General features: G+C 59.4%; 2 protein-coding genes across 12 annotated transcripts in view; both read left to right on the top strand.

Moving 5' to 3' along the window:
• NBEAL2 (neurobeachin like 2) overlaps window positions 1-17,729 on the top strand; it is a 29,446-nt gene extending 11,717 nt beyond the window's left edge. For 4 of the 11 annotated variants that reach the window (XM_021934466.2, XM_021934467.2, XM_031663400.1 and 1 more), the window contains exons 10-54: window positions 432-512; window positions 1,895-1,978; window positions 2,408-2,506; window positions 2,985-3,586; window positions 3,667-3,799; window positions 3,885-4,004; window positions 4,227-4,548; window positions 4,708-4,790; window positions 4,910-5,002; window positions 5,215-5,389; window positions 5,517-5,650; window positions 6,031-6,190; window positions 6,427-6,529; window positions 6,726-6,888; window positions 6,970-7,128; window positions 7,326-7,485; window positions 7,642-7,727; window positions 7,901-8,416; window positions 9,007-9,185; window positions 9,285-9,444; window positions 9,695-9,832; window positions 9,926-10,285; window positions 10,367-10,516; window positions 10,641-10,798; window positions 10,944-11,068; window positions 11,161-11,296; window positions 11,788-11,948; window positions 12,049-12,365; window positions 12,467-12,562; window positions 12,950-13,074; window positions 13,159-13,299; window positions 13,455-13,585; window positions 13,704-13,813; window positions 13,912-14,029; window positions 14,128-14,225; window positions 14,296-14,412; window positions 15,034-15,123; window positions 15,210-15,319; window positions 15,494-15,666; window positions 15,771-15,865; window positions 16,084-16,200; window positions 16,297-16,455; window positions 16,534-16,682; window positions 17,017-17,152; window positions 17,247-17,729. In XM_021934466.2, coding sequence (XP_021790158.2) covers window positions 432-512; window positions 1,895-1,978; window positions 2,408-2,506; window positions 2,985-3,586; window positions 3,667-3,799; window positions 3,885-4,004; window positions 4,227-4,548; window positions 4,708-4,790; window positions 4,910-5,002; window positions 5,215-5,389; window positions 5,517-5,650; window positions 6,031-6,190; window positions 6,427-6,529; window positions 6,726-6,888; window positions 6,970-7,128; window positions 7,326-7,485; window positions 7,642-7,727; window positions 7,901-8,416; window positions 9,007-9,185; window positions 9,285-9,444; window positions 9,695-9,832; window positions 9,926-10,285; window positions 10,367-10,516; window positions 10,641-10,798; window positions 10,944-11,068; window positions 11,161-11,296; window positions 11,788-11,948; window positions 12,049-12,365; window positions 12,467-12,562; window positions 12,950-13,074; window positions 13,159-13,299; window positions 13,455-13,585; window positions 13,704-13,813; window positions 13,912-14,029; window positions 14,128-14,225; window positions 14,296-14,412; window positions 15,034-15,123; window positions 15,210-15,319; window positions 15,494-15,666; window positions 15,771-15,865; window positions 16,084-16,200; window positions 16,297-16,455; window positions 16,534-16,682; window positions 17,017-17,152; window positions 17,247-17,348 — 7,224 coding nt within the window. In that variant the 3' untranslated portion in view covers window positions 17,349-17,729. Of the gene's footprint in view, window positions 1-431; window positions 513-1,894; window positions 1,979-2,407; window positions 2,507-2,984; window positions 3,587-3,666; window positions 3,800-3,884; window positions 4,005-4,226; window positions 4,549-4,707; window positions 4,791-4,909; window positions 5,003-5,214; window positions 5,390-5,516; window positions 5,651-6,030; window positions 6,191-6,426; window positions 6,530-6,725; window positions 6,889-6,969; window positions 7,129-7,325; window positions 7,486-7,641; window positions 7,728-7,900; window positions 8,417-9,006; window positions 9,186-9,284; window positions 9,445-9,694; window positions 9,833-9,925; window positions 10,286-10,366; window positions 10,517-10,640; window positions 10,799-10,943; window positions 11,069-11,160; window positions 11,297-11,787; window positions 11,949-12,048; window positions 12,366-12,466; window positions 12,563-12,949; window positions 13,075-13,158; window positions 13,300-13,454; window positions 13,586-13,703; window positions 13,814-13,911; window positions 14,030-14,127; window positions 14,247-14,295; window positions 14,413-15,033; window positions 15,124-15,209; window positions 15,320-15,493; window positions 15,667-15,770; window positions 15,866-16,083; window positions 16,201-16,296; window positions 16,456-16,533; window positions 16,683-17,016; window positions 17,153-17,246 lie in introns of those variants that run through there. The other 7 variants (XM_021934468.2, XM_021934469.2, XM_031663398.1 and 4 more) reach the window with 6 other exon arrangements.
• A 113-nt stretch (window positions 17,730-17,842) lies between these two features.
• LOC101000905 (death domain-containing membrane protein NRADD-like) lies at window positions 17,843-21,484 on the top strand. The gene is made up of 3 exons (XM_009200929.4): window positions 17,843-20,530; window positions 20,642-20,784; window positions 20,902-21,484. The coding sequence occupies exons 1-3, from the start codon at window positions 20,515-20,517 to the stop codon at window positions 21,169-21,171; spliced, it is 429 nt and encodes a 142-aa protein (XP_009199193.1). The 5' UTR covers window positions 17,843-20,514; the 3' UTR covers window positions 21,172-21,484.
• Window positions 21,485-22,469: the final 985 nt, after the last annotated feature.

The following is a 22,469-nucleotide window of genomic DNA, read 5'->3' as shown; positions in this document are numbered from 1 at the left end:
AGAGTCAGTTGTTTGCAGCTGGTGGGATGGCCTGCAGTTCAGTGAGAGGGTCTGGGGCATGGACAAGGGCCCGTCCCTTGGGGCCTCTATAGGACTGGGCTTGAGGCTCAGGACAGCTCTGTGCCCCACGGAAGCGGGGCTTGTTATGGAAGGAAGGGAGCTGCTCTGGCGCCTTGTTTCCCTTTCCCTGGCCCCAAGTACAGGGGCTAGAGGAGCACACCACTGCTTTCAGATGCAGTGTCTGCTCCCACCCACTCATCCCCCCGATTGCCCATCTGAGCAGGGCACAGGGGGCTCAGCACCCTACTGTTCCCTAGTGCCAGGCAGGGCACCTGGCAGCTGCTCCTGGTCCTGCTCTAACCCCGCCCTCTCCCATCTTCCTCCTCTCTCTTCTTTGCCTCCTCCACCCTGTGCCTCCCCCTTGCCCACAGCTGTACCTGCAGGCCCGGGCGCCCCCTGAGGGGGACAGTGACCTGGCTACCCGGTTACTGACTGAGCCCAATGTCCAAAAGGTACCATCCTGGGGCTGACCAGCTCAGACACCCCTGGGACTTCCTCTTTAAGCTTTTCCTGCACTATAGCTGGGGGAATGAGCGGATGTGTGTAAGGCCTGGTGTGGTCTAGCAATGGGTATGGGTCCTCCATGCTGTCTTGCCTGCCTTCCAAGTCCCCATCCTAGGGAACAGGACAGAAGGTGGTCTATCCCCTGCCTGGTGTTTGATTGGGTGTTGGGGTCTGCCTGTGCCAAGCGGGATGGAACCTTCGAAACACAACTACCTACCTCATTTCTCAGAAGGGGAGACAGAAGCCCAGACACTCAAGGGTTTGGCTGTAGTCACAGAGAAGGGGGTCTCCCTCATGGTGCCATTTCTTTCTGTAGATTCTTGCACCCACCCTCAGCAGGTCACTGGGTGCCCCCAGCCAGCCCCTGATGATGCGCTCCCTGACTCACCTTGCATGTGGGCTGTAGGCAGCTGCAGGGTGTCAGCTGGCGGCTTCACAGCGGGCACCCTTTCTGGGGGCTCAACCTGTGGACCCCAACCTCCATAGCCCCTACCCTGGCTCTGTCTTCATGAGGTAACCCTATGTGTTCACTGCACATGGTCATTTTCTGAGAGCTGGCACGTCTATTCATCTGCAAAGCAGGCAGGGCAAAGTGACTTCCCTCTGTTTTTACAGATGAGGACACTGAGGCCTGGAGGGGGAAGACTGATGCCTGAGGTCACTTGGGGAGTCAGGCAAAGTTGGGACCAAAGGCCCCATGGAGCCAAATGTGACCTAGTCCCTGCTGAGAAGCTCTCCAAGCCCTCCCAAACCCTGACCCCCTCAGGGTGGGGCAGGAGAGGCAGCAGCATGCCTCTGGCTGTCAGGTTCAGCCAGGCTGAGCCTCAGTGTCCCCACCTGGATCTAGGGGGAAGGAGCAAGGTGGGACTTAAAGGTCTCGAAGGTTCTTTTGGTTCTAACACCCTGTGATTGATTGTCCCTGAATCTCTGACCCCTGTCAATCACTGTGGGTGATGGGGCACTTGCTGGCCTGTCTGTACTCGTGTGTCTAGCTTTAGGGAGACAGGTTGCGGGTGGGGCCCTAACTCCACCACAGAAAGGGGGACTGGACGGTGCAGTGAGAGTGTCCACCATTAATCTGTCCCAGTGAGGCCCTTCCCAGCCTTTGTTAGACTGGGTCTTGCTGAGCTGCTCAGAGAGGGCCCTAGGTCATGATAGGGTCACAGCAGTTGGGGCAAGGAGTAGAAGGTCTGGTGCTCCAACAGAGTTGCTGATCTAGCACATGCCACATGCCTTGGGGTGCTTGGCTCTGCACCTTTTTTACTGCAGGGGGCTGCCAGCTGTGACACCCTGGCCCCTGCCTCTCCTGACGGCCCCTCCCAACCCCAAGGTCCTGGACCAAGACACAGACGCCATTGCAGTCCATGTAGTCAGAGTGCTGACCTGCATCATGAGTGACTCCCCCTCAGCCAAGGTGAGGCTGCTGCACTGCAGCTTTAGTCGGGGTGCGGGGTGGAGTTCAACTGACCATATCCCCAGAACAGGCCTGGCCGGTGGCTATAAGAATCCTGTTCCCTGGAGCAAAGCAAGCTGGGAGGTGACTGCCCTGCCCTAAAGCACACTGGGCAGGTGTGGTCGCCAGTCTGTCCTGGAGCTGCATCTCCTCTATCAGGGCTGGATGGGGAATGGACACTTGTAGACCCACCTCCATCTACAGCCTTCTGAGATGGACTCATGTCCCCCCCATCCCTCTGCAGCCCACTGCCCACCAGTACTGTCACCCAGAGGCAGAGCCACGCAAGGGAACCGCAAAATGTGATGCCCCTCCAGGGTTTCCAGGGTTCCTGAGTTTGCCCTGGGGCACATGTATATGTTCACTTCTTCCCCATACTACCTTACACAGGAGGTGTTTAAGGAGCGCATCGGCTACCCTCACCTGCAGGAGGTTCTGCAGAGCCATGGTCCCCCCACCCATCGGCTGTTGCAAGAGCTGCTCAACATGGTGAGGGAAGGGGCTTGGGACCAGGGTCCCAAAGGCAACCAGAACTGAGTCAGGGTTACCACAGATGGTGAGCTTTCCACCCTGGGGGGCCATGTTGACTGCGGCCAGTACATAGTGTGACCTGTAGCCTGGTCATGTCTATCAGTGTCACTGGAATGAGGATTCTGGCCCTGTAGGGATCCTGGAAGCAACTGCATGTTAGCAAGCCCCAGGATTATCTTAGGAACATGCAGTTAGGGGTTAGGCCAACCCAGGCTGAAAACTAAGGTTGAGGGATTAACAGCACTGAAGGATTCTTAGTAGTAGTGATCGTCATCTGTGTCCCTCTGACTTTCCTGAGCCTCACACACAACCTGTGGGCAGGATGGGGTAGATCATGTTGCTGACTGCTGCTGTAGGCAAGTAAATGGAGCCAGAAAGTCCTACTGTTGACAGGGTGCCACAACTGACCAGGGACTGTTATTCTGTCCACCCACAGGCTGTGGAGGGTGACCACAGCTTGTGCCCACCTCCACCAATCCGCAACGAGCAGCCGATACTGGTGCTGGTGCAGTGGCTGCCGTCATTGCCCACCGCTGAGCTGCGGCTCTTCCTAGCACAACGCCTCAGGTGGCTCTGTGACAGCTGCCCTGCCAGCCGTGCCACCTGTGTGCAGGCAGGCCTGGTGGGCTGCCTGTTGGAGACACTCAGCACAGGGCTAGCCCTGGAGGCCCGCTGCCAAGAGCAACTGCTGGCACTGCTACAAGCACTGGGCCGTGTATCAATAAGGCCCATGGAGCTGCGTCACCTGCTGCGCCCTCCGCCAGGATTGGACTCGGGACCAGGTGGAGCTGAGGCTGGAAAGGCCCGACACGCAGGTGCTGTCATCCGTTCATTATCAGGCATGGCCAGGCACCAGGGCCCTGCACGCGCTCTACGCTACTTTGACCTCACGCCCAGCATGGCGGGCATCATGGTACCCCCTGTGCAGCGATGGCCAGGGCCTGGCTTCACCTTTCATGCCTGGCTCTGTCTGCACCCCATGGATATAGCACCTACCCCTGCCCCCACCCGACCACTCCAGCGAAAGCAGCTGTACAGGTGGGTGACTGCCAGGGGCCAGGGACCTCCTGCCAGGGTGAGCAGGAACAAGCAGACATAACTGGCTCGCCTGCCCCCAGCTTCTTCACCAGCAGCGGCTCAGGGTTTGAGGCCTTCTTCACGGCGGCCGGGACCCTGGTGGTGGCTGTGTGCACACGGAAGGAGTACTTGACCATGAGTTTGCCCGAAGTGTCCTTTGCCGACTCTGCCTGGGTGAGACCCCATCCGTCTCATGTGGCCCAGTAGAGAGAGGGGTGCTGAGTCCCAAGTATGGCCTAACATGAGGCTTCTGTTCTAGCACTGCGTGGCTATCGTCCATGTGCCTGGGCGCCGGCCCTTCAGCCAGAACCTGGTCCATGTCTACAAAGACGGCCATCTGGTCAAGACAGCACCCCTTCGCTGCCCCTCCCTCAGTGAGGTGTGCCAAGCAAGGTTTGGGGAGGCCTTGGATAGATGGGGGGACTTGGAACACAGTGGGCAGGGTGTGGCCTGGAGCCCTTGTGTCCCGTGCTGCCCCATAGGCCTTGGACTTTAGCCACTGGGATCCATGCAGCCATGGGGGTCACTGTGAGGAACTGCATGTAGGCGGAGCCCCAGGTTCTGCTGTGACCTGACTGCTCCCCCAACCCCGGTCCCACAGCCTTTCTCCTCCTGCTGTATCGGCTCCGCTGGGCACCGCACAACGACCACCACCACGGGGCTGCCCATGCCACCAGTCCCCGCCACCCTGGCCTACACTCACCCCGCCCTCACCCGCTCCCAGTCAGTCCCAGCCTCCACGGGGCTCGGCTGGGGGTCCGGGCTGGTGGCCCCCCTGCAGGAGGGCAGCATCGACTCTACCCTCGCAGGCACCCAGGACACTCGGTGGGGCAGTCCCACATCCCTGGAGGGTGAGCTGGGGACTGTGGCCATCTTTCACGAAGCCCTGCAGGCGACGGCTCTGTGGACCCTGTGCACCCTGGGTATGCAGCATCCTTCATCTCTGCCCCAGCCCCAGGCCAGAAGCTAGGGGTCCAGGGGTGAGAAGGCATCTCTGGGGGTCTCTCCTCTGGTCAGGCAGGCTCTGGATGGGGTTTGGCCAGAGGCCTAGCAAGGTCTGAAGCCCCCTGCCCACCTCCCAGGGCCCAATGAGACGGCACCCTTCAAGCCTGAGGGGGAGCTGCATGAGCTCAGCACCAGGCTGCTCCTCCATTATTCACCTCAGGTATTTGGGGGCCCCAGGGGAGTGGTTGGCTTGATTGTGCTACTTCCCGTCTCCCACACTGTGCCTGCCACCCCCTCCTCCCTCTGACCCTGGCTGCCTGCCCATTCCCCTGTCCCTAGGCTTGTAAGAACAACATTTGCCTGGACCTGTCCCCCAGTCATGGGCTCGATGGGCGCCTGACGGGCCACAGAGTGGAGACCTGGGATGTGAAGGTCTGTGAGCACGTGTGGGTGGTGTGTGCAGGAGGCATGAACATGGGGCACATGTGTGTTTGGAGTCAGGTGGGGAGCAGTGCTGTGCCTGGGGAGGATTTGGACAGTCCAGCTCGAGAGAGCAAAACTTCCCTTGTGGATGGTCTGCTGGGGTGGAGCAGGGCAGGAAACTGAGTGGAAGGCCCCCCTCACTGCCATCCTCCTTCCCCCAGGATGTGGTGAACTGCGTTGGGGGTATGGGTGCCCTGCTGCCCCTGCTGGAGCGAGTAGCTGCACAGCCCAAAGAGGCTGAGGCAAGTCCAGCTGAAACGCATGACCTTGTGGGTCCTGAACTGACCTCTGGCCACAAAACCCAGGGCCTGGTTCTCCCATTGGGTAAATCTTCAGGTAAGTGTTCCTGGTACCTATGTTATGGGGCGGGAATCTTGGCATGGTAGGGGGGTGGAATGCCCAAGGTCTCCTGGCCACTGGCAGGCCCTTGATGCACCTCTGTCCCCTTCCTGGTGGCTGGCAGAGGAACGGATGGAGAGGAACGCAGTGGCTGCTTTTCTGCTGATGCTGCGGAACTTCCTTCAGGGTCACGTGGTGAACCAAGAGAGCCTGGTGCAGTGCCAGGGGCCTGCCATCATCGGGGCCCTCCTGCGAAAGGTAGGGCCTGGTAGCGCACGCATGGAGGATTAGGGATATGGTCAGCCTGTCTGACCGAGGGGACTGAGTGGGGAACCTGCTGCCCTGTCAGTCATGGAGAACCTCCTGGGAGAGTTGATACTTGAGTGGGCCCTGAAAGGCCGAGCAGGGTTGGATCTGGAAGATTTGGGGAAAGGCCCAGCACAGGTTGGGGTGGGGACCCGCACAGCAGGCAGGAGGCTTGCATGTCAGAGGCGGCAGGGAGCCCCCAAAGGGTTCTGAGCAGGTGGGTGGCCATGTCTGTGGCCATCATGGCTGTGCAGGGAAGGGTGGCAGCTGAGAAGTTCAGACAGCAGGTGGGCAGAGCCTGAGCCCTCACTCCAGCTCCTGTCTCACCCCAGGTCCCCAGCTGGGCCATGGACATGAACGTGCTCATGTCTGCCCAGCTGCTGATGGAGCAAGTGGCGGCTGAGGGCAGCGGGCCCCTCCTGTACCTACTCTACCAGCATTTGCTCTTCAACTTTCACCTCTGGACCCTCAGTGACTTCGCCGTGCGCCTCGGTAGGTGTGAGGACCTGAGCAAGGGGCTGGCCATAGGGTGGCTGAGCACTGAGAAGTTAGAACGCTGCTCTGGGGGATCTGAGGGACTCACCTGATAGGAATCCAGAATGCCATGGGGTGGCTGAGGGGACTATGACCCTGCCCTGGAAGTCTGACAGGCACATGGCCCTGGCCTGGAGGATCTGAAGGGTCCAGCTCAGCCTAGTGGCCTGAGCCTCCTGCTCATTCCTGCTCAGGCCACATCCAGTACATGTCCAGCATCGTTCGGGAGCACAGACAGAAGCTGCGGAAGAAGTACGGCGTCCAGTTTATCCTGGATGCTCTGCGCACCCACTACAGGTGAGGCCAGTGGGGCCAGATGGGCCATGGGGGGCTGACGCTGACACAGTGGCCTCTGGCCTTGGGGACTGGGCTATGCGCTTACCTGACTCACCTGCCCACCCTCCCTCCCCCTCTCTCCCCCTCTCTCCCCCTTTCTCCCCCTGTCTCCCCACCTTTCTCCGGACCTGGCTGGGTGTGCCTGCTGACCTGCCAGCCCGCAGCGGGAGCGCCCCCTGGCTGCTGACGACCTACGCACCGTGCAGACCTCCCTCCTGGGCCTGGCAAGGGAGTTCCTGGTGCGGAGCCTCTCAGCAGATGACGTGCAGGTCACGCAGATCATGCTGAACTTTTTGGCAGCCACAGGCGATGATGGCCAGGTAGGCTGGAGGTTGGGGAAGGGGAGGCTTGGGTGAGGGGGGCATGGGGGCCTGGCACAGTGTGAGACTCTGCATCCCCAGGTGGTGGGTGTGCTGGACCTGCTGCTAGCCCTGCTGCACGGTTCCCTGGCGCAGGAGTCCTTGGCTATCTTTCTGTTGGAGCCAGGGAACCTCGAAGTGCTGCTGGCCCTGCTAGTGCGGCCAGGGTCACTGCCCCTGCTGCCCGATCGAGTCTGCAAGGTACATCCAGCCCATCCCCTCCCCTGGCATCCCATTCACTGGGGCCCCTGCCTGGGGTTCAGGGAGGTACAGCAGGCCTTGGGCCAGCAGATGAAGCTGCCTTCAAGGGCCTCTTGAGCCACACACCTGCACGGTGACTTCCCCTCCTACAGTAACTCCTTCCACATGATGACAGTCCTCCGATGACCCCCACACAGATCCTGCGCAGACTGCAGCAGAATGAGCGGCTACCTGAGCGGAGCCGCCAGCGCCTCCGGCTGCGGGAGTGTGGTCTCCAGGGTCTGATTGCCTGCTTGCCTGAGGGGACTGTTTCCCCCCAGCTCTGCCAGGGACTCTACAAGCTGTTCCTGGGGGCAGGTACAACCTGGTTACAGCCAAGTGGAGGGGGTGACATGTCAGAAAAACAGGGCAGGCAGGCAGGAAGAAGGAAGGTAGTGGCACAGGGGCCAGGGCTGGGCCCGACCCTTCCTAGTCGGGTCAGTCCCTCAGGTCCCCCCAACCCATCCCCCCCAGATTGCCTGAACCTCTCAGATCTGCTGGCTGTGGTACAGCTGTCCCTCCAGGCTGACCTCAGCGTTCGCCTAGACATCTGTCGCCAGGTGAGCATGAGATGTAAAAGCTTTGGGGGAGGGGGAGGGTGGCTTCTACCCTCTGGCCTTCACCTTGCCTGTCTCATGAGGGGGTCTCTGGAGCCCTCCTCTGCAAAGACCCCGGATGAGGGTCTGGGGCAGGCAGTTGGATGCGTCCTCACGTGCTGTGCTCTTGCCTGCAGCTCTTCCACCTCATCTATGGACAGCCAGATATAGTGCGCCTTCTGGCCCGACAGGCTGGCTGGCAGGATGTGCTGACCCGGCTATATGTCCTGGAGGCTGCCACAGCTGGCAGTCCCCCTCCTTCTTCCCCAGAGTCACCCACCTCTCCCAAGCCAGCCCCACCCAAGCCACCCACTGAGTCACCTGCTGAGCCTTCAGATGTCTTCCTGCCCTCAGAGGCCCCCTGCCCTGACCCTGATGGCTTTTACCATGCTCTCTCCCCATTCTGCATGCCCTTTGACCTGGGCCTGGAACGGTCTAGTGTAGGATCAGGCAACACTGCTGGTGGTGGCGGCAGCAGTGGTACTCTTACTCCAGCCAGCCAGCCTGGCACTCCTTCCCCACTGGATGGGCCGAGGCCCTTTTCTGCTGCCCCTGGCCACCACAGCTCTAGTCTCTCCAATGTGCTGGAGGACGGCAGCCTCCCAGAGCCCACCATTAACGGGGATGATACCTCGAACACCAGCAACCCACAGGTGAGATGGGCCCACCCTCTGCCACTGCATGGTACCCAAGGGAGGACACTTCTGTTACACAGGACTGGCAGTGTAGCCTCTCCAAAGGTGTGGCCCTGTCTGACCAGGGTTGCACTGCCAGTCAGGCCTGTGCTGTCCCATCATAGCTCTCATCTGTAGTTGTGTTCCCAGAGGGCTCCTGGAACAGTGCGAGTCATGACGAGCCAGAGTGGGTGACACCAGCCAGGCTTCAGAAGGGCCCTCAAGAGAGCCTGTAGGGCAGAGACCTCAGAGGGTCCAAGGGCAGCAAACGCCAATGGCCCTGCCCTGGGCTTCTGGGTTTGGGGATGGGCCTCTGCTCGTTCTATGTGAACTGCCTCATCTCTTCTTGGGAGTCTGGCGAGACCCCAGGATTCTGCCTGGAACTCAGGTAGTAGCTGAGACCCCTAAACAGTTCTTCCACGCCCTTAGTGCCAGGCTCACTGTTAGCCAAATGCTCTGCCTCCTGGGTGGCTACCCCAGGAGGGATGCTGACTGGGGATGGATGGGCATCAGCCTGATTCCCTCTGCGGCCCACAACCCATGCCCACATCACCCACCTGTGCCCACAGCAAACCTCTGAGGAAGAGTTGTGCAATCTGCTCACCAACGTGCTGTTCTCGGTGACGTGGCGTGGTGTGGAAGGCAGCGATGAGGCTGCCTGGCGGGAGCGTGGCCAGGTTTTCTCGGTGCTCACCCAGCTGGGGGCCTCAGCCACACTTGTGCGCCCACCAGACTGCATCAAGCGCAGGTGAGAGGGCAAGTCTGGAGCGGGAGGGGCTTCAGGGAGCCTCGGGGGAAGGAAAGAAGACAGTCAGGTAGACCCTTGAGTTCCCCACTCACCCGCCAGCCTCCTGGAGATGATGCTGGAGTCAGCCCTGACCGACATCAAGGAAGCCCCCGTGGGGGTCCTGGCCAGCCTCACCCAGCAGGTGCTTTGGCTGCTGCGTCTGCTGCAGGACTTCCTGTGTGCTGAAGGCCATGGTAACCAGGAACTGTGGAGTGAGAAGGTGCGGCCCCTCAGAGAGGCGTGAGCCACATGAACACTCAGGTTCACGCAAGGCTGCAGGGATCTGGTCTGGGAGGTGGATGGGTACACGTGCGCAGTTGTGGGTACATCAGCATGAATGCCTGTGAGCGTGGACTTGCCTGTGTGCACAAACCCTACCTGGCCCCCAGCGCAAACTTTACTTTGCTCTCTTTCCATGGACTCCTGGCCTCCCCTGGTGATGTCTGTTGGGAACCCGTTGTCTGTGGCAGCTCTTTGAAGGTGTATGCAGCCTACTTGATCGCCTGGGAGCCTGGCCCCACCTGGCCAACGGCACAGCTGATCTCCGTGAGATGGCACAGATTGGCCTGCGGCTTGTGCTTGGCTACATCCTGCTGGAAGACCCACAGGTGAGCACAGGGTGAACATGGGGGCAGGGGGCATGGGAGGTGTGGGGAGCTCCAAGAGTGGCTGGGTGCCACTCATCTCTCTTGCACCCACAGCTGCATGCCCAGGCCTATGTGAGATTGCACATGCTGCTACAGACTGCAGTGCCAGCCCGCCAGGAGGAAGCCTGCTATGTGCTCTCCAAGCTGGAGGCTGCACTGGGGCGGGCGCTGAACACCTCTTCCTCCGAGTCAGCCACTGATAAGACAGGGCCCCCACCTGCAGCCACAGCAGCCGCAGAGCGCTGCTCCTGGCTGGTGCCGCTGGTACGCACGCTGCTAGACCGTGCCTATGAGCCGCTGGGGCTGCAGTGGGGACTACCCTCCCTGCCACCCACCAATGGCAGCCCCACCTTCTTTGAAGACTTCCAGGCTTTTTGTGCCACACCCGAATGGCGCCACTTCATCGACAAACAGGTGCCTGGAGGTGGGGCCCAGGAAGAGGAGTGGGGACTGGGGCCCATATCGAGCACTGTTCTCCTCTGACCAATCCTCCAGGTGCAGCCAACCATGTCCCAGTTCGAAATGGACACGTATGCTAAGAGCCACGACCTTATGTCAGGTTTCTGGAATGCCTGCTATGACATGCTCATGAGCAGTGGGCAGCGGCGCCAGCGGGAGCGTGCCCAGAGTCGTCGGGCCTTCCAGGTGTGCCACAGGGGTGGGGATGGGAAACTGATCCACACATGCGCCCAGGAGATGTCTCACAAGGTGGAGAAATAGGGGTAGGACAGGCAGCAGCCAGGGGACTGACCTATTTCCCCCACCCCAGGAGCTGGTGCTGGAACCTGCGCAGAGGCGGGCGCGCCTGGAGGGGCTGCGCTACACGGCAGCGCTGAAGCAGCAGGCAGCGCAGCACTCCACAGCCCTGCTGCACTGGGGCACGCTGTGGCGCCAGCTCGCCAGCCCATGTGGGGCATGGGCGCTGAGGTGGGCCGGGCTTGAGGCAGTGTCACTGTGGAGGGGTGGGGCTTGGGAGGGAGGGGGTCACCTGGAACCCCAGACTGCCTTTGGGGTGAGGGATGGGGGTGTCTACAGCCTTCTACCGACCCATGACCTGGGGGACATTCTACAGGGACCCTCCCACCCTCCGCTGGAAACTGTCCAGCGCTGAGACATACTCACGCATGCGTCTGAAGCTGGTGCCCAACCATCACTTCGACCCTCACCTGGAAGCCAGTGCCCTCCGTGACAATCTGGGTGAGGGAGTATGCTGAGCTGGGTCCGCCCAACTCAATTGTCCCGTGTCCCATCCTGCCTTGCTTCATCTGAGTACCCTTGGCCCCTTGCAGGTGAGGTTCCCCTGACACCCACTGAGGAGGCCTCACTGCCTCTGGCAGTGACCAAAGAGGCCAAAGTGAGCACCCCACCCGAGGAGCTGCAGGAGGACCAGCTCGGCGAAGATGAGCTGGCTGAGCTGGAGACCCCGTGAGTGAGGCCCTGGAGAGATCGGACTGGGGTGGTGGGCAAGGGGTCTGCTCCAGTGTGTGCATGCCTCTGTGGGATCAACTCCCTCTTCTGCTGCCTGACTACATCCCCCTGAAGGGACTGTCCAAAGCCAGATGGGGGGTGGGAAAGTCTCCTAACAGGGCTGAGTTTCTCTTTTAACAGCCAGGCACCCGAGGACAGCACTGAGAAACAAACCAGAGCGGGAAGGGGGCCCAGGGAGTGGGCAGGGGCTGGGTGAGGGGAGCAGGGGACAAGGGTTGGCATCCTGGCAAAATATTCAGAAGCCTAGTGGGTGGCAGGCTGGGGACAGGGGCTGGGACCAGTAGGTTCTGGACCCTAGACAGCCCCTCCCCATCTCTGGGAGTCATGAGAGTATATACCCCATGACTCAATGGCACTTGGATGCCCTTTGGGCTTGTGAAGAAGGGGGTCCCAGAGCCTAGAGCCTGAGGTAGGTTGCTGGTCTTTAGGATGGAAGCAGCAGAACTGGATGAGCAGCGTGAGAAGCTGGTGCTGTCGGCTGAGTGCCAGCTGGTGACGGTAGTGGCCGTGGTCCCAGGGCTGCTGGAGGTCACCACACAGAATGTGTACTTCTACGATGGCAGCACTGAGCGTGTCGAAACTGAGGAGGGTGCGTCCTGGTGGTGTGGGTTGGGAAGATGGCAGGGAATGGCTGAGGTCTGGGTGGGCTTGGGGTGAGTGACTCCTGTACCTGCTGTTCCTCCCCATAGGCATTGGCTATGATTTCCGGCGCCCATTGGCCCAGCTGCGTGAGGTCCACCTGCGGCGTTTCAACCTGCGCCGTTCAGCACTTGAGCTCTTCTTTATCGATCAGGCCAACTACTTCCTCAACTTCCCATGCAAGGTGGGCACGACCCCAGCCTCATCTCCTAGCCAGACTCCCAGGCCCCAGCCTGGCCCCATCCCACCCCACACCCAGGTACGGAACCAGGTGTACTCGTGGCTCTTGCGCCTACGGCCTCCCTCTCAAGGCTACCTAAGCAGCCGCTCCCCCCAGGAGATGCTGCGTGCCTCAGGCCTTACACAGGTGAGAGCCCGGAGTGTGAGGGATGTGAAGTTGGGACCCTGAATCAGGGGGCAGTGCTGGACAGCCCACCTGGCTCACATCTTGATTGCCCCTGTCCCCAGAAATGGGTACAGCGTGAGATATCCAACTTCGAGTACTTGATGCAACTCAACACCATTGCGGGGCGGACCTACAATGACCTGTCTCAGTACCCTGTGGTGAGGGCCTCACTCTGTACCCCTCCACCCCTGCCCCTCTGACCTATCAGCCCTTGGTTCCCCCAAGTGTAGGTACCTGCCAGTGGGCCAAGCCCTGAGCTTGGTCCTGGGTAGGTGTGCCAATGAAGAGCTGGCCTCTGTTCCCTGCCAACCCCCAGAGGTCCCCAGCCTCACTACCTTCCCCTCCCCACCTAGCCTCTATTCCTCAAAAGGAATCCTGTTCCAGGACAGTCTGTCTTGCTCCCCTGTGACCCCTCTAAGTGGTGCTCCCCCAACCTGTGGGCAGGTTCTGTACCCGCCTTCTTGAGGGTGAGGGTGAGGGCAGGGCAGGGTGGGCTGGTAGGCCGTCAGGGCCCTCATGCAGCCCCTGCTTGGGTGGGCGGCCAGTTCCCCTGGGTCCTGCAGGACTACGTGTCCCCAACCCTGGACCTCAGCAACCCAGCCGTCTTCCGGGACCTGTCTAAGCCCATCGGTGTGGTGAACCCCAAGCATGCCCAGCTCGTGAGGGAGAAGTGAGCATGCGGGCAGGGCTGGGCTTAGCGGGTAGGGAAAGGTGAGGGGAGGGCTTCTGCTGACATGTCCAACTGTGGCCCCAGGTATGAAAGCTTTGAGGACCCAGCGGGGACCATTGACAAGTTCCACTATGGCACCCACTACTCCAATGCAGCAGGCGTGATGCACTACCTTATCCGCGTGGAGCCCTTCACCTCCCTGCACGTCCAGCTGCAGAGTGGCCGGTACAGCCCAGGGGCTGGTGGGCAGACTGGGGGAGGAGGCTGGTCCTCCCCACATCCTGGGCCCACCCTTGGCTCCCTTCTTCCCTCCAGCCACAGCATCTCCCTCCCTGTTCCCATTCTCCCCACCTCACCTTGGCCCCATGCCCCTCCCCCAGCTTTGACTGCTCCGACCGGCAGTTCCACTCAGTGGCAGCAGCCTGGCAGGCACGCCTGGAGAGCCCCGCCGATGTGAAGGAGCTCATCCCAGAATTCTTCTACTTTCCTGACTTCCTGGAGAACCAGAACGGTAGGTGTGAGGTGCTGGCACTGGAGCGGGCAGGTGTGGGGATGGAGGGCAGATGGTGGAGTGGCCAGGGGGCAGTTGGGATGGACAGGGAGACAGCTGACGCAGTCCTTTGTGCCAGGTTTTGACCTGGGCTGTCTCCAGCTGACCAACGAGAAGGTGGGCGATGTAGTGCTGCCCCCGTGGGCCAGCTCTCCTGAGGACTTCATCCAGCAGCACCGCCAGGCTCTGGTGAGGAAGCAACCACAGGCAAATGGCAGGCAGCCGGGGTTCTGAAGGTCATGGGGGGTCAGCCGTCCCTGCACTGATTGCTGCCTCCCTACTCCCAGGAGTCGGAGTATGTGTCTGCCCACCTGCACGAGTGGATCGACCTCATCTTTGGCTACAAGCAGCGGGGGCCAGCTGCCGAGGAGGCCCTCAATGTCTTCTATTACTGCACCTATGAGGGTGGGCAGTGTGCTGGACTGTTGGGGCCAGGACAAAATCAGGAGGGGTGGATGCAGAGGGCACGTGGGGAGCCCTGACTGCTCTGCCTACCTTCCCAGGGGCTGTAGACCTGGACCATGTGACAGATGAGCGGGAACGGAAGGCTCTGGAGGGTATTATCAGCAACTTTGGGCAAACTCCCTGTCAGCTGCTGAAGGTAAAGCCAGCTTAGAGGATAGTGGCCAGGGATGCCCACGCCATGGTGCTGACCAGCCACTTGCCCACAGGAGCCACATCCAACTCGGCTCTCAGCTGAGGAAGCAGCCCATCGCCTTGCACGCCTGGACACTAACTCACCTAGCATCTTCCAGCACCTGGACCAACTCAAGGCATTCTTTGCAGAGGTGAGAGGAAGACAGGACCTCAACTTTATATTATGTGAAATGGGTTTAACCCCACTGTCCTTACCAACCACTTGGGGCAGATGGGAACCCTAATCAAGGTCACTGATTTCAAAGCACCTTAGAAAATGAGTTAACATGGGAAGAGTATGGGGGCAGGAGGGGTGCCCTCCTCATCAGGGCCAGGATAAAGTGTTGACTCACCTAACAAGCTCTGAAAGCCTTAGGGAGATCAGGAGGGAGGAGATCTGTCCTTGGACCCCTTCCATCGCCTTCCTAGGCAGGAACATTCCTGAATGTTGCCCCCAGGCCTGACTTTTTTTTAGGTTTCCCTCTCTTCCTGCCTTTGGGCTAGGGGGACAAGGAATAACAGGGTGGGAGGACCAAGGTTGAAACTAAGCGTGATACTCTGGAAGCATCTTCCACGTCTGTCCCAGCTTCTCACCCACTTTCTGAGATGCCCTCCTAAAGTCTCTGCCTGTTGCTTGGAGGGACCTCTGCATCTGTGATACCTACTCCGTGACCCCTGGGGACTGAGGGTAAAGGAAGGGATGATGCTTCAGGGAGAAGATAGTGTAATCTGATAGTACTCAGGCATAGCTAGGCCTGCCCTTGTCCCTGCAGGTCGTCAGTGATGGTGTACCCCTGGTGCTAGCTCTGGTCCCCCACCGGCAGCCCCACTCCTTCATCACCCAGGGTTCCCCAGACCTGTTGGTAAGTGCATTGTGCAGAGCCCTAGCTCAGCTCCACTCCCCCTCTGCCTCTGCCACAAACCCATCTCTGCCCCCTCCTGCCTTCAGGTGACCGTGAGTGCCAGTGGGCTGCTGGGTACCCACAGCTGGTTGCCCTATGACCGCAACATAAGCAACTACTTCAGCTTCAGCAAAGACCCCACCATGGGCAGCCACAAGTAGGACAGAGGGCTGTGGGTGGGGTGGGCTACAAATGCTCTGCACCCTGAATTATTCCTCTCCCTAATCAGAATGTAGGCCAGCTGCAGGGGAAAGGTCTGACCAGGCTCCCTGAGGGCCTGGGTCTCTTCCATGTGGCCTGGCCTCACTTGCCATCCCCCTCACTGGGTCAGGACGCAGCGACTGCTGAGTGGCCCATGGGTGCCAGACAGTGGTGTGAGCGGACAAGCACTGGCAGTGGCCCCTGACGGAAAGCTGCTATTCAGCGGGGGCCACTGGGATGGCAGCCTGCGAGTGACTGCACTATCCCGTGGCAAGCTGTTGAGCCAGCTCAGCCGCCACCTTGGTATGAACAGCCTTGGAGGCACGCAGGTATGGGGCCGGGTTCTGAGGCTGGCCGGAGCGGATGTGATTCCTCCATTTTGCCTGTACCCTCCCCTTCCCGTGCAGATGTAGTAACCTGCCTTGCACTGGACACCTGTGGCATCTACCTCATCTCAGGCTCCCGGGACACCACATGCATGGTGTGGCGGCTCCTGCATCAGGTGTGCCTGATAGGCAGCTCTGTGGGGTCCCCATAGCCCAGACCTACAGCCCATCCATCCCTCGGTGGCCTTCCGGTCCTGCCCTCCTGTCTTTCCCTTCCCTTTGCTACCATGAGCAAGTCTGGGGTTCCATGACCCTCCAGCTCTCTAGTCTTGGACAAGGCCTTCGTTTCCTGAGCCTCAGGGGCCAGTCCTAAGCCAACCCTGGTCATCCACAGGGTGGTCTGTCAGTAGGCCTGGCACCAAAGCCTGTGCAGGTCCTGTATGGGCATGGGGCTGCAGTGAGCTGTGTGGCCATCAACACTGAACTTGACATGGCTGTGTCTGGATCTGAGGTGTGTGTATGCATGTGCCCTGGGGAGGGTGAGTTTGCTGGGCAATCCCCCTGGAGCCCAGATTCCTGCCCAGGACCCTAAGTTGCCTTCCTGCAGGATGGAACTGTGATCATACACACTGTACGCCGTGGCCAGTTTGTGGCAGCACTACAGCCTCCGAGTGCCTCAGTGCCTGGACCTATTTTCCACCTGGCATTGGGGTCCGAAGGCCAGATTGTGGTACAGAGCTCAGCGTGGGAACGTCCTGGGGCCCAGGTATGGGGAAGGGGTACCCAGCAAAGATGGAGGGGCAGTTGGGATCCTGTCCTTGCTGACACTCCCTGCTTCCTCCAGGTCACCTACTCCTTGCACCTGTATTCGGTCAATGGGAAGTTGCGGGCTTCACTGCCCCTGGCAGAGCAGCCTACAGCCCTGACGGTGACAGAGGACTTTGTGTTGCTGGGCACCGCCCAGTGCGCCCTGCACATCCTCCAACTAAACACGTAAGCCCCCCCATTTATGAGTTCATGGCCCCTGAAGGTTGTGGTCATTGGTGTAGAATAAAGCGGGGGGAGATTCCCCCTAGGAATCCACACACCATACATGTTTGTGGGCACATATTTCAAGGTTTGTTACCTGTCCCCTCATCTTCCCATAGGGAGGTCTTGCCCTGCGCCTCGGCTTAGCCACAGTTGTGGGAGATTTCTTTGTGTATAAAAGTTTCAATTTAGCCATCCTTAAAATGAGGACAGAGAGGGTATATGGGATAAGGGGTATCTGCTGGTCGCAAAACCCCCTTGCAGTCGCAAGCTGGTGTATATCCCCTCTCCCTTCCAGACTGCTCCCGGCCGCGCCTCCCCTGCCCATGAAGGTGGCCATCCGCAGCGTGGCCGTGACCAAGGAGCGCAGCCACGTGCTGGTGGGCCTGGAGGACGGCAAGCTCATCGTGGTGGGCGCCGGGCAGCCTTCTGAGGTGAGGATGGGGCGAGGGTGGGGAGGCCCCTCGAACGGGGCGGGGCGCAGCGCGGCGGTCCCAGCTGACCCTACTCAACCCTTACGCCCACCAGGTGCGCAGCAGCCAGTTCGCGCGGAAGCTGTGGCGGTCCTCGCGGCGGATCTCCCAGGTGTCCTCGGGAGAGACGGAATACAACCCTGCTGAGGCGCGCTGAACCTGGCCAGTCCGGCTGCTCGGGCCCCGCCCCCGACGGGCTTGGCCCGGAAGGCCCCGCCCAGAAGTCGACGGGAACACCCCGGGGTGGGCCGCCCAGGGGGTGGGCGGGGCCCCACCCTGCCCAACTCAGGGATTGGCGGGCGATGTTACTCCCTCAGGGATTGGCGGGCGGAAGTCCTGCCCCTCGCCGGCTGAGGGGCGGCCCTGAGAGTCAGCGCTGGCGTCTGTGGCCGTAGCAGCACTTTTTGCACAGTCTGGGGCGGGGTTCCCCGGCTTCCAAGTCCCCGTTTCGTCAGAGCACGAGGGCCGCCTGTGGCCTTAATTCCTAACGGCGGCCCCGGTTCTCCCTTATCGGCAATAAACCTGGCCTAGTTTTGTAGCTGCTCTCCGACTGTGCGTGCGCGCGCGGCGTCTCGGACTGCCGTAGCCACGGTCCCAGGGTCGCGGTCTCAGTCTCGCCTGGCTCGCGTTCCCTTGGCCCGTGACCCCCTCTGGGCTCACTCGCCCCCCTCCGCGTGGCCGTCGCTGAACTGGGCCTCAGTTTCCCCGGCCGTGCAGTCCCTGCCCCACATCTCGCCCCGGCTCGTGGTTTCCCCAAGATTTCATCTCTTCATCCGGTCGCCCTCGCACGCCATTCGTCCAAGACCGCAACCCGGCCAGGCGTCCCGCAAGCGCGTTTGCATTCCTTCGCCGGGCGGGGCCGACAACACCTGAGGCCGCGCCCCTCCAGCTTGGCCCTGCCCCCTCATTGTCTTGCCTACTTCTTGGGCCGCCCTGTGGCGCTGCTGTGGTCGCGAGGTTGGGGTTGGGGGCCAGAACCACCCCAGAGACTCCACGTTGTCTTCTCGGAGGGCTCGGTCGTGCCCTGCTGAGTGGATCCATCCTGGCGGCCACCGGTCAGGAGGAGTTAGGGGCAGAGCCCTTGCTGAGTGGAGGGAGCCGGGGGCTGCCTCTCTGTCCCCCATCTCCAGACTCGTGATCCTGCAGGTGTTGTGTGTGCTGGTGTCGGCGTGTGCATGAGAAGTCAGGGTGGTGTGGGTGTGCAGGGTGGTTGCATTGTGTGTGCGTATTCGTGGGCCTGGAGACGGATGGGAGGTGGGACGGGTTCCGTCCCCGCTGCTCAGAGTGGGCTGGGCGGAAGCCAGGCCTGTCTGCTGCTGCGTCCTGGTCACAAGCCCATCGACCATCCAGGATCTTGCAGGGTCCCTTAATGTAAGTGACACAAATGTACACACCCCACATGTGGCAAGGGCCACCAGGTCGCACACACTTGGCCACAGCACTGTGTTGCTGACTTAGCCATACACATGGGGACATGGTGTGGGATAGACTGGTACCCAATATGTGGTAGTGGATACTGGGGAGTTGGAGGGCCTTCCCGGGTGTCTCCTCCATTCCCTGTCTCCAGGCAAGCTCTCCTTAGTCTAGACGAGGAGCTTCTCTTCCTCAAACCTCAGGAAGTGGGTCCCATCAGATTCAGCCCTATAGGATCCAGGTAGGACTGAGTAGTCCTATCCTTTGAGTCTCAGGCCCTCTCTGAATTTCTGGATGAAGCAGGATCAACTAGGGGATCTCTGGGCCTGTATCCTCCATTCCCTTGCTGAACCCACCAAGGTAGCATTCCACCCAGTTCCTGATCAGGAGAGGGCTGGACACTGACCCTTGAGGAAGGACTGCGAGCATGGTCACTGCAGAAAGTCCTCCTGCCTTGGGGCTTCAGGATGTTGGGTTCCTGAGCTATAGCTGAAAAGCCTGGCAGTGAGCCTCCCACTGGCCAGTACGTCTCTCCAGCCTGGTTCTGGCTAAGATGGAGCTAGAAGGCATGTCTCCCCTATCCTCCCTACCATCCCTGGACTCAGACCAAGTGTTTCGCAACATCTTTGAGACAGGGTGGTTTCCAACCTGTTTTCCATCCTGAATTGTACCTGACACTTCTAACTTTGGCCAGCTGGGACCACCTCTGTCACCTCCACCCCATCTGACACAGGAGGAAACTGGTCCAGCGCTAGCGTGAATCAGGTTGAAGTGAGAAAAGGGGGACAGACTACCCCAAGGGACTGCCAACGTCAGGCCTGGAGATTTCCCCCATATTCCTCCTGCACACAGCCCTTTTTGGACTGAGAGAAGCAGCTCCCAGCTCCCCTGCCTGGGGGCTGCCTAAAACTCTCTAACCTCTTCTCCAAGAAACAGCCCCAGGGAGCATTACCCACTAACAGCCATGCTTCACAACTCTAGCCACAGCAAAGGCCTGGCCTATGTGGGTAAGCATCCCTTGATTCAGATCACGGGCACCAGGCAGGCTGAGAGGTACCCCAAGTGGGTAGGTCACACCCAAGTCCAGCCACAGGTTCTGGAGTCTCTCAGATCCTGTGTACCCTGACTGCACTAGATCGGGAGGACAAGTCGCTTCCAGGCAGAAGAAAGCAACAACACTTCCTTTCCGGTTCAGCTTTATTTTGCAAAAATTTACAAGGCCTCCTTTGCACAGAGATGCTTGTGGGGACCACATGAATCAATGTGCCCTCACAGTCCAGACTTGGTGGCAGAGACAGGACACAAGTGCCATGGTAGACAGTGCCATGGTCTTTCTTCCTGTGCCCTGGATAATTGGATAAAAAAAAAATTGGATTTAGTGCTGTGGTAGACAGGAGTGCAAATGGACCCCCAAAAGGAAGAGATCGAGGAAGTCTTCCCAGAGTAGAAGATTTTTGCCAATATGCCAGATGGAGAACAGAGATTGGCAAGAGCAGAAGTCTGGAAGGTTATGAGAACAGGGTAGGAAGGACAAGGTGTCCAGAGTGGTAGGCAAAGGTGAAGTAGATGAAAATGGAAAAATAGGCCAGACAGCTCCTGATGCTGTGGTATAAGCTTTTGACTCTACATAGTAGGGACCACTGGCTTCAAACCTTTTCGGCAACAAAGTTTAGGTGAGGCTACCTAGGGACCCTAGCCTTGGTTCCTTGCTCCTGACCTGATCTGTCTTTTCTTCCACAGGTAAGATCCTGAGGAGGCAGGAGAGGGACAGGGAAGGAGTATGGGTAGGGGCAGGGGGAGCCCTGTACCCCAATACTTCCCCTTTCCTCCTGGAGCCTCCAGTGTCTCAGGCAGCATTATCCCAGTCTACTGTACCCTCCTGGCCACTGTGGTCCTCGGTCTGCTTGCCTATGTGGCCTTCAAGTGGTAGGTGGTCTGGGCACTGCCTTGTGGCACCCCCTTCCCTGTCTGGACTCCCAACCAATTCCCTGTCTTGAAGGTGGGGGCAGGTCGGTAGGTCTCCCTTTCTCCCCACAGCTGGCGCTCACATAGACAAAGACAGCAGCTGGCCAAAGCTTGAACTGCAGAGCTGGGAGGTCTCAACAAGGACCAGATGCATGGGGATAGCAGTGTCTTCCTGGACTCTCCTAGCAGTCTGGAGCCCTATGCCTCCAACCAGGGTGAGCCCCTTTCCCAGAACTGCCTCACCACCCAGCCCTTGTGTGGTCCTCATATCTCCTGCCTCAGGACCACATCCTGAGCTTGGGTGCCAACTTTACCTTGATCTCCCTCGGCAGCACCAGGAGAAAGTGGAGCGGCTGCTAGAGGTGTCAGTTGAAACTGACAAGGGCTGGCGGGGACTGGCAGACCATCTGGGCTACCAGGCTGAGGCTGTAGAAATCATGGCCCAAGGCCAGGTGCGAGCCTACACACTGCTGAGGGACTGGGCTATCCAAGAAGGCAGTGGCGCCACCCACAAGGTGCTAGAGAATGCCCTGGTTGCCATGGGCCAGGAAGATGTGGTCCAGGTCCTGGGCCCCCAAGCTGAGGGCTGCTCTGTGGCATGAGTGCTGCCTCCATAACCTGGCTCCTTGGAGCCTGCTCTGGTGCTCCTGTACCCCCATCTTATGTATCTTTCCCTTCATGGGCTTCCTGGGGTTGCTGGGCTCAGCCTGCTCTGTTCTGGAGAAGAAAACCGAAGATCCAGCCACCATTCACTTCCCCTCACCCACCCATCCCCTCCAGAAGAGGCCCCAGGATATGGTAGGGAAGTGGGCAGTGAGGAGTGGTCCTGCCCTTTGGATCCCTACTTCACCTCCTCTTAAGCCTCAGCTGGTTTTGCTACTTTTGTAATCCGTATTAAAGGTGGTTCGGACTTTTCCGCTGGCTCTATCTGGCTCCTTGGGCCTGTGAGACAGCTGGGTGGGTGGCTATGAGGGAGGCCCAGAAAAGGGCTGGGGGTCCCTAGGCTGTGGGAGGGCCCTCTCCAAGCAGCACCTGGGATGGCAGGGACTGTGATCCTATAGAAGATGCATGGGCTCTGGAGGCACAAATCAGAGTTCATATCCTGCGCCTACCATTTGCTGGCTTTATCTAACTGTTTGGAAGCTTTTTTACCTTGCTGATTATTTTACCTTGGTATTTTATCAACTTCCTTAGCTGGAGAACAGTAAGTTTAGGTGACACTTTCAGTAGTTTCCCCCACACCTAAGACTCCCAGGTTGGTGCTGAGGGACCCTGGGTTTGAGATCATTTTCCTGACTTGTTCTGTGAGCAGCACCAAGGGGAGGCTGGAGGCCTGTTCCTCTAGACAGGAGGCAAGAAGCAGGCTGGTCCTGGGCAGTTAATTACCAAGGGCCTCAGGTCACCTCTAGATAAGAAAAAAGAAAACACTCTTTACAAGACCTGAACTCAGGACAAGGCATTCCAAATGTACTTCCACATCTGCTCATATGGTTGCTGCACACACCAAGAACAGGTGGGTCTCCTGGGAAGCTCAGGACAAGGCAGGTGCAGCCAAGTCCATGCATATGCCCACCCCAAAGGGTAGAGGCAGGTAGGTTGGCACAGTGCCTTTTGAAGAAGGTACTATAAAAGACAAGCCCTGCCTAGGAAGAAACAATGCCTACTATCCTGGCATCTACCAGCATAAGTAGGCTTCAGAGGCACAGCCGTCCAAACTCAGAAGACATGGGTTCCAGTCATGGTCTAGTGGGGTCCAAGGTAGATCCTGTCCCTCTGCTGACACGAGATGCAACTGAGATTGACTACTCTGTGAGTACCAAGCTCATCAGACTGCTGCTACTGCTACCCTCAGAAATAGTTGACCAGGGCTGCTTAACACTCCGTAAATCTTACCCTTAAA

Source organism: Papio anubis, chromosome 2 (assembly GCF_008728515.1).
Source record: "Papio anubis isolate 15944 chromosome 2, Panubis1.0, whole genome shotgun sequence".
Lineage (NCBI taxonomy): Eukaryota > Metazoa > Chordata > Mammalia > Primates > Cercopithecidae > Papio > Papio anubis.
The sequence above is the reverse complement of the archived record's forward strand: the minus strand, read 5'-3'. Positions and strand labels throughout refer to the sequence as shown.